At 42.8% G+C, this 7876-nt stretch overlaps 1 protein-coding gene across 1 annotated transcript in view; it reads left to right on the top strand.

The window, feature by feature from the left end:
- Nucleotides 1–4367: 4367 nt before the first annotated feature.
- LOC109301509 (prolyl endopeptidase FAP-like) overlaps nucleotides 4368–7876 on the top strand; it is a 65497-nt gene continuing 61988 nt past the window's right edge. Inside the window, exons 1-2 of the mRNA XM_019522710.1 lie at nucleotides 4368–4630; nucleotides 4926–5010. Coding sequence (XP_019378255.1) covers nucleotides 4625–4630; nucleotides 4926–5010 — 91 coding nt within the window. The 5' untranslated portion in view covers nucleotides 4368–4624. The remainder of the gene's footprint in view (nucleotides 4631–4925; nucleotides 5011–7876) is intronic.

The raw sequence follows: 7876 nt of genomic DNA, 5'->3' as shown, positions 1-7876 counted from the left end.
ACGGGGAATGAAGAAACAAGTGCTAATGAGAAAATGAAGCCCCGGTTTTAAATCAGAGGTATTGGAAAGCATTTGAAACTGTCTTCTTACCCCTTCCAGGCCTATTCAGACAATTCTGAACCCACAGCTTCAGCCCTACTGCTATTACTCTTGTGACTGCTATTGAAACTCAGAGCCAGTTGCACTGAGTGACAGCTGGTTCATGATGGCTTCACTAGAGGATAATATTTTGAGCTTCCCTTGGTGTGAGGAAAAAGTGTAAGGGAAAACTGTCCATTTAACATTGCTATGACTGTGGCATGGTACAAATTCTACCAATAACTTCATTTAATAGAAAACTTGTGTTCACTCCTGAGGAACTCATTCAGCTCCCACTTAACCATGAGCAAATTGGGTTGCTTAGCTCCCTTAGAAAATTCTAACCCAGATCACCCAGGGTAATCCTTCCCGCAAATATACACCCATATTCTGGTCCCATTTCCTCATTTCCTCTCACTTCCTCTGCATGAACTCACACCCTCCATTCTGTATGGCACACAAGACTGAGGTGAGTTGGGGGAGTAAGTCACTCATAGTTTCATAGTTTCATAGATTTAGGGTCGGAAGGGACCTAGTAGATCTTCTAGCCCGACCCCCCGCCAGGGCGGGAGAACAACAAAACCCCAAAACAAGAAACGGGACTCAAATGAGTCCAGCCAGGTAGGCATCCAGCCTCTTCTTAAAGACCCCCAGGGTAGGGGCCAGCACCACTTCCCTTGGAAGTTGGTTCCAGCTCCTAGCCGCCCTAACTGTGAAGTAGTTTTTGCGGATGTCCAATCTATACCTCCTCTCCATCAACTTGTGCCCATTACTCCTTGTTATGCCAGCGGGCGCTAGGGGAAACAGCGTCTCCCCCAAACCCTTCTGGTCCCCCCTAGTGAGTCTATAGACGGTCACCAGGTCCCCCCTCAGCCTTCTCTTGTGGAGGCTGAATAGGTTCAGGTCCCGCAGTCTCTCACTGTAGGGTCTGCCCTGTTGTCCCCGGATCATGCGGGTGGCCCTCCTCTGGACCCTCTCCATATTGTCCACATCCCTCTTGAAATGGGGCGCACAGAACTGGACACAATACTCCAGCTGTGGCCTGACCAGCGTCGCGTAGAGGGGGAGGATCACCTCCTTGGCTCTACTCGAGATGCACCTGTGGATGCACGACAAGGTCCGGTTAGCCCTGCCAACCATGACCTCGCATTGTCGGCCCATGTTCATCTTGGAGTCAATAATGACTCCAAGATCTCTTTCTGCCTCCGTGCTCTCAAGTAGGGAGTTCCCCATTGTGTAAGTATGAGCCCTTTCAAGACAGGGGCCCCAATCAAGTAAAAAATCAGATGTCTTTGAATGAAGTCTGCGTGCTTACATGGGTGGATCTAGAGGTGATACAGTAGCACAGCTGCACCTCCTTTTAGACCGGAGCATGCTGCTGGATCCTCTGGAGACTTTGAAAAGGTCCCCAAAGCAAAAGAGACACCCCCCCACCTTTCCCTTCCATGCTCAGAGGAATGTTTCCTCGCCACTGTTTCCATCCCCTCTTTGCTCAGTCACTGCTGCCTTCCCTCTTGTCCTGAGGGTGGGGGAATACCATCCAGCTGGGCTGCAATCACCTAGGGCAAGCACAGCTGCAGCAGCTTCATGTGCCTGCTCCTGGGGGGACTGCACCTGCTCCCCACTGCTGCTGCTGCTGCTGTTCCCAGCTGAGCTCAGTCCCCACGCGGCCCAGCTCATATAGGCAGGAGCAGTTCTGAAGCTTCCCCTGCACCTGGAATAGCAGGAAAAGCAGCAACAACTGGAGGGGGATGGGACAGAAGGAGAGGGGGGGATGTGCCTCTGAGCACAGAGGTGAAAGTGGGGATGCTTACCGCTTTGGAAACTATAAAAAGTCTCCAGAGGGTCCTGCAGTGTTTTCCCTGCACCAGTGGATTGCAGGGAGGAGGCTGGGAGCAGAGTTGTAGCTCCTCCACCCTCCTTTGCTAAATCCTGGATCCAGCTCTGTACACTCATAATTAGTGCAATTTTTCAATTGTGAAAAATATGCAGAACCCATGAAGAAAGTAGTATCGTTATGGTCTGGTTTTCTGCAACTCTATCATGCCAGCTTCTGACACATCTTCTCTGGGAAGCAAACCAGTAGCTCTGGACTCGCTGGATCCTGAGATTCTTTTTCAGCTCAAGGTACGACAGCAGCAGGAGGTTTTGCATATCGTCTTGTGAGTGTACTGCAGCCCCAGGTGTCAGATAGACACCTATGAGCCCTTGGCCCCACTTCAGGTGCACAGGGTAAACTTCCTTGCCAAAAGGGGGAGATAGAGAGAAGCTGAGGATGGGGGTTGCTTTCTTGACTCAGCATGGAGGCAAAGCAGAGAAAGACTCTCAGCCCGTCTCAGTCAAGGCCTTCATTTCAGATGCATTCACCAGCTGAAATAACTGATCAGCTGAAGGAGGTATAGGAATAAAAGATTGTATTGGCTGACACAGGTCAATACATCACAGGGGGGGCGGGAGCAAATGCTAAATTTAAACCCTTTTGAGAATGACTTTGTATTGATTTCTGAGTTTTCTAATCTGCCCTGGATTTTCATTCAAGCTTGTTAAAACTGAGTAAGTTTCCAGGTTTCACATGGTCAAGGGGGTCCAGCACTGCTGAACTGAGCCAAGCTTCACGGCACATTGCCCAGACCCAACTCGGCTCAGCTTTGCTAGACAGCCCCTACCAGCTGCTTCTCTAGAGCATAGTGACCCATTTCTTGCCTGCAAGAAAGAAGGTCCTGTATATGCCCATCAGACAGAAGTCTGTTGAATCTTCAGTCATCTGCCTCTTAAAACTGCTGTGTTGCTTTACGCCAAGTCTGTTGAGAGTGACATGCCCATCCCTGCTGCGTTTCATGACTGTAAGGAGAAGCACGATCCAAAGGACAGGGAGTCTCCCTCTTGCAAAATAATATATGGTTGCATCCCAGCAGTCTGTCCTAGCAAATGCTGTAAACTGGGTGCGAGAGACTTGAGCAGTTGGTCCAGTTTCATGCTGAGGTAATGAGCTGAAAATGTCGTGACTGGTTCTTTGGCAGAGGCACCAGAAGTGATCATCTGTTCCGAAGCATCTTTCTGAGGTCTAAATTTCCCCTCCTAAATATTTTAAGCAGTGAGGGAAAAATAAAAATGTGCTTAATTAGTGACTGACTTGGCACAGCACCAGCTGAGTGATTGAGAGTGTGGGGCATGCTGTGGACAGGGAAGGAACCCAGAGAGCCATGCATACAGAAGAGAGGAAAAGCCATGCAGTCCTCAGCAGCTTCTGAACAGCTCCGGTGTGCAGCTACCCAGGAGCAGATTAAGTCAGGCTTCCATCACTTAATAAGGCCAGCTGGGTTTCCCAAGTTACGTCACACAATGTAACCCATGGTTTTCCAACCTCCTGCAATCTACACGCAGAACAAGGTTTTGAATACCCACATAAACATCATCCTCATACTACGCGGTAGATGCACTTTATGGCCACAGACAACTGAATTCAGGATGATCTGTTCCAAATATGAAGATACTTATATTTACAGAAGTCTCCATAAATTGCAGGAGGGCTTTATATTGTCTGCAGCTTAGCCAAAAGGTGGTAGTGTCCTCCATATTTGAACGGATCTGACATGACCTTGCTGAGTCGACGCATAGAGTTTTTCTAATTTCCAGATAGGACACAATAATATAAAAATAAAAATACTGGTTTGTCTGTCACCGGTGGGATGCTACACTAATGCTAGAGACATTGAAAAAAGCAGTCTAAGTATGCCTTACGCTCTAATTGCAATGGCATAATTTTATCTACTCTGGTTTTTTCCTGTCTCTGGTAAGGATTCTCTTTAAACTTGTTATCAATGTTAAACTTTTTTTTAATTGACCTCACTTTAGTGGGCTAAATAAAATAAACTGTTCGTAAATGTGCATCAGGCCACTACCCATTTCCTTGCTCAGTCTACGCTAGTCATCATTTTCTCAGGATTTTCTTTTTATTCACATGACAAAAAGATGGTTGAAAGTGATAAATGACTTGGTATTTCTTACTCTCTGTGCATTTCCTTTATAGTCTTTTTTCTGTCTTTTTCCAAAAATGGAACATGGAAGTGTAATATATACTAATAAAAAGAGGTACTTTGTTTTCTCTTACCTTGTTACTCTATTGAGAGCAGTAATAAAGTCATTGTGAGTGATAAAACATGAAAAATTACCAAAACATACTGTAAATACTGTTCAGACAAAACAAAACAAAACAAAAAAAGTGTACCAAACTTACTGATGAGTCATAAAACCCACAAGTTAACATAAGCAGAAGTTGGTTACAGCCTACCAACTGCTGAGAAAGATGTAACTACTAACCCATAGCCACACACGTTTTATTTTAGAGCCAAGAACCTCCCCAAAAAATCTGTTTCTAATTTTACACAAAACCCTTGAAATTTGGCACAGGTTTAAAAAATGCATAAAAAATAAGTCTGACTAAGGTTCGGCCTCTGAAATCAGACACTGCCTTTTCAAACTCTTAGACCTGCTGACCGACTCACAGAAGAGAGAATTTGCATTGCTTTGGAATATATCTGGAAAAATGAAGGTCTGTACACAAACTGAATTCAGACTTTAAATACTGAATTTATCAGTCTAAACTTTCTGTTGTTGCATAAGGCCAGGCTCTGGTCTGTAAGTATTTGCTTCAGACAAAAAGAAAGACAGTTTTAGATATGATGCAGGAGTTCTGTGTTCATTCCTTGGATTGATGTCAGTAATCAAATAGGAAAAGGATATTCTTGCTTTTGGGGAGGGGGGTTTCTGGTTACATGTCAAGTCATGAACTAACTACTTCATATTATTAAAGTAGATGATGATTATTGCTTGTTTCTATCCTGCAGACTCGGCTAAAAGTCATATTTGGAGTGATCATATGCCTTTGCCTTTCCTTATTCATCATGGGTATTATACTATTTCCATCAAGAGGTAAGGGGATGTTGTTTTAAAAGTTTATAAGATTGCTTACAAAACTTTTTTCAGGATTGTCTCCTTGGTGTTGTTACAGCTAAGGGAATCTTGTATTGACAGGTAAGGTTCCTGGAGAGAGAGGAACATGCTAGGAGTTCTTTCAAGTAAAAATAACCTGACTTAACTTTATTGTGCATGACAAATAATATGCTTTGACAGGCCTGCAAAAGTAATTCTTATAATCCATCATAGCCATGTTACTTGTATCATTTGCCTTTGGGGTAATGACACTCTCATGATCTGTTAGTCATTAGTTTTGACTATGGTGAACTTGTATTAGGTAAATAATAATTGTAAAAGACATTTTTTGAATCAATTACCAGTTGATTGCTTTTAGGGAGGAGGGTAGGAGTGAACAATTTGTGAATATTTACAAATATATATTGATATAACAGCAGTTGTTAATAAAACTTTAATTAATAGATTGTTTCAGTAGTTTACCAGCCACTGGATAACAGCTTGTCTGATACACCAAGAGCTTTTTTGGGCCTGTTTCAGGAAAGGAATAGGTCTCAGATTGCCACAGTGCTTTATTAAAAACATTTTGTATGACATTTGGAATACGCATGGTTTTAAGTGATACCAAAGTGGCATTGGCTTGATAGCCCAGAGAAGTTTTCCATGCAAGAGAGCTCAATGAAGCTCTCTAATACAGGTATTTACATAACCCCTTTACCATAGCAGCTGAGTTAAGTGCCTCCCAAAGAGTTAAAAATGGAAATAGCAGTGAAAGCCTGTCTTTTCTTTATTCCCAACCTAACAGGAAACTAGCTTTACTATTTTACAGGATGTTTTGCTGGTTTGGTTTGTTTGTTTGGGAGCTGGGGTTTTAACTCACTGACAGGAGTAAAATAAGAAATGAGTTTTCCATTCAGCCTCAGCAATAATGAAGTCCATTAGTTTCTTATGTCTAGATAATCCCTAGCTATTGTGAATGTTCTTTCTCCTGCACTCATGGCTGACAGTTTCATTATTTCTGTGGAATGAAGCAGCATAAGGCCTTGGGGTTATGAAGGGAGAGGGAATTTCTCAGGTAGTAAGAATTGGGTGTGTCTACACGTGCACTTTAATGTGCATTAACCTATCCTAATGCATATTAAAGTGTCACTAAAATGTGCTATTTAGTTAATACACATTAAAATAGGCTAATGTGCATTAAGTGCCACTTAAAAAAACCCACGCTCTTTAGTTAATGCACACTAAGACAGGCAAATGTGTATTTTCTTTATACCTCACAATGGAAGGTGCCTAAACATGAGCAGAGATCCTGGCCCAACTTGCTGTAATTCCATTGCATTGATTAATCGAGTCTACTGAAGCATGGCAATTATCATACTCCAGACGTCTTCCACATCTCATGTATCAGCAGCCCCACACTTCAAAATGGCAACAGGGGTGTTTTATCTAAAGCTTGTTCAACAAGCTTTAGATAAAGTGTCCCCACTGGCAATTTGAAGCACAGGGAGTCTGATACACGAGACAGTCCAGGCACTTTAATTAGAACGGCCCTTGGAACTGCTCTAATTAGAGTGCCCTCCCGGACTCCCAGAGCACATGTATAAATGCCTGGAGAGGTACTAGATTGAATGCACATTAACTAAAGCACATTAATGCACATATAGACATGCCATTCCCATGAGGGGATTTGAATATCAGAACTGAGACTTCTGTCTGGATTTATGTCCATTGAGGAGCTGTTGCTAAGTGTGAAGCTCTGAAGTGATGTGTTTGTAGTAATCTGTGTTGCAAAACAGGTGAGCTGCTACATTTTAGCTAGTTTGAGCAGTGTCAAGGTGTGACTTTTCATTCCTAAATAGGAGTTATAGTAACCCTTCTTAGCAGTCACAAATATGTGGCTTACAGGTCTGTGATAAGATTGAGCAGAATTATTTGAATTACAAATGGGAATGGATGTGTTTTGCTGCTCTATTCTTTAGAAGTCCAGTAATAATGAAAAGTACAGAATGTCCCCAAGAATGAGAAACGGTTTAGCAGTCTGACAGCAATTGACTCTGAAGGTGCAGGATGTTGGCCAGCTTTAGCCATTCTTCTTCATCCAGGTACTGATTTCCAGCTGCAGAAGAACCTGAAAGAAAAGGCAGTTTTTACTTGATATAAAGACCATGTAGAGCTGTAATGGCTCCCTGTGTGTTGACCTCTGCTGTCTCACCAGTGCTCTGAAAAGCTTCACACACAGATGTTGAAATGTCATATTTTGGAATAATAATATGACCATGATAATCTGAGCAGAACACCAGTATGGTGTGTTTTTAATCTTTGTGTTTAATCTTCATTTTGAGTTCTCTTTTTGTTAAGTGCTCACAGACCAGGGATGAAACTGTAGGAAAGATGTTTGACCCACAAATCGCATCTTGGGACAAAATGTGCAATTTGTAGAGATTGCACACAATACTTATGACCATGTATTGTCAGAGTTACTTATGTACATAAAGCAATATTTAAGTGCATCAATAGCTAGCTGTCATTACCGTTTAAAATGTAGAGCAGATGTCAAGGGTAGACGCCTTGTAACATGCTGTAGAACACACTGTTGTGATGACTTGATGACTTGATGTTGTTGGCCCAAAGAATGACTACAGAAGGGAAAAGGCCTATAGCAGTGATTCTCTACCTTTCTCAAACTCAAGGTACCCCTTGTTAGACTCTAGACATCACTCAGAAAATGCCAACTCTTAGGTTTTGGGGTTTTTTAACTAGAGAAAAATAATAAAGCAATTCTTCTGTTGCAGATAACTCAGAGAGATACCAACAGGTGTTTTTAACAATATGAATTTCTTTTTGGAATCTCTGGGCTTCTCTCATG

The sequence above is a fragment of the Gavialis gangeticus genome, unplaced genomic scaffold, assembly GCF_001723915.1.
Source record: "Gavialis gangeticus isolate Ggan-Ray unplaced genomic scaffold, GavGan_comp1, whole genome shotgun sequence".
Lineage (NCBI taxonomy): Eukaryota > Metazoa > Chordata > Crocodylia > Gavialidae > Gavialis > Gavialis gangeticus.
The sequence above is the reverse complement of the archived record's forward strand: the minus strand, read 5'-3'. Positions and strand labels throughout refer to the sequence as shown.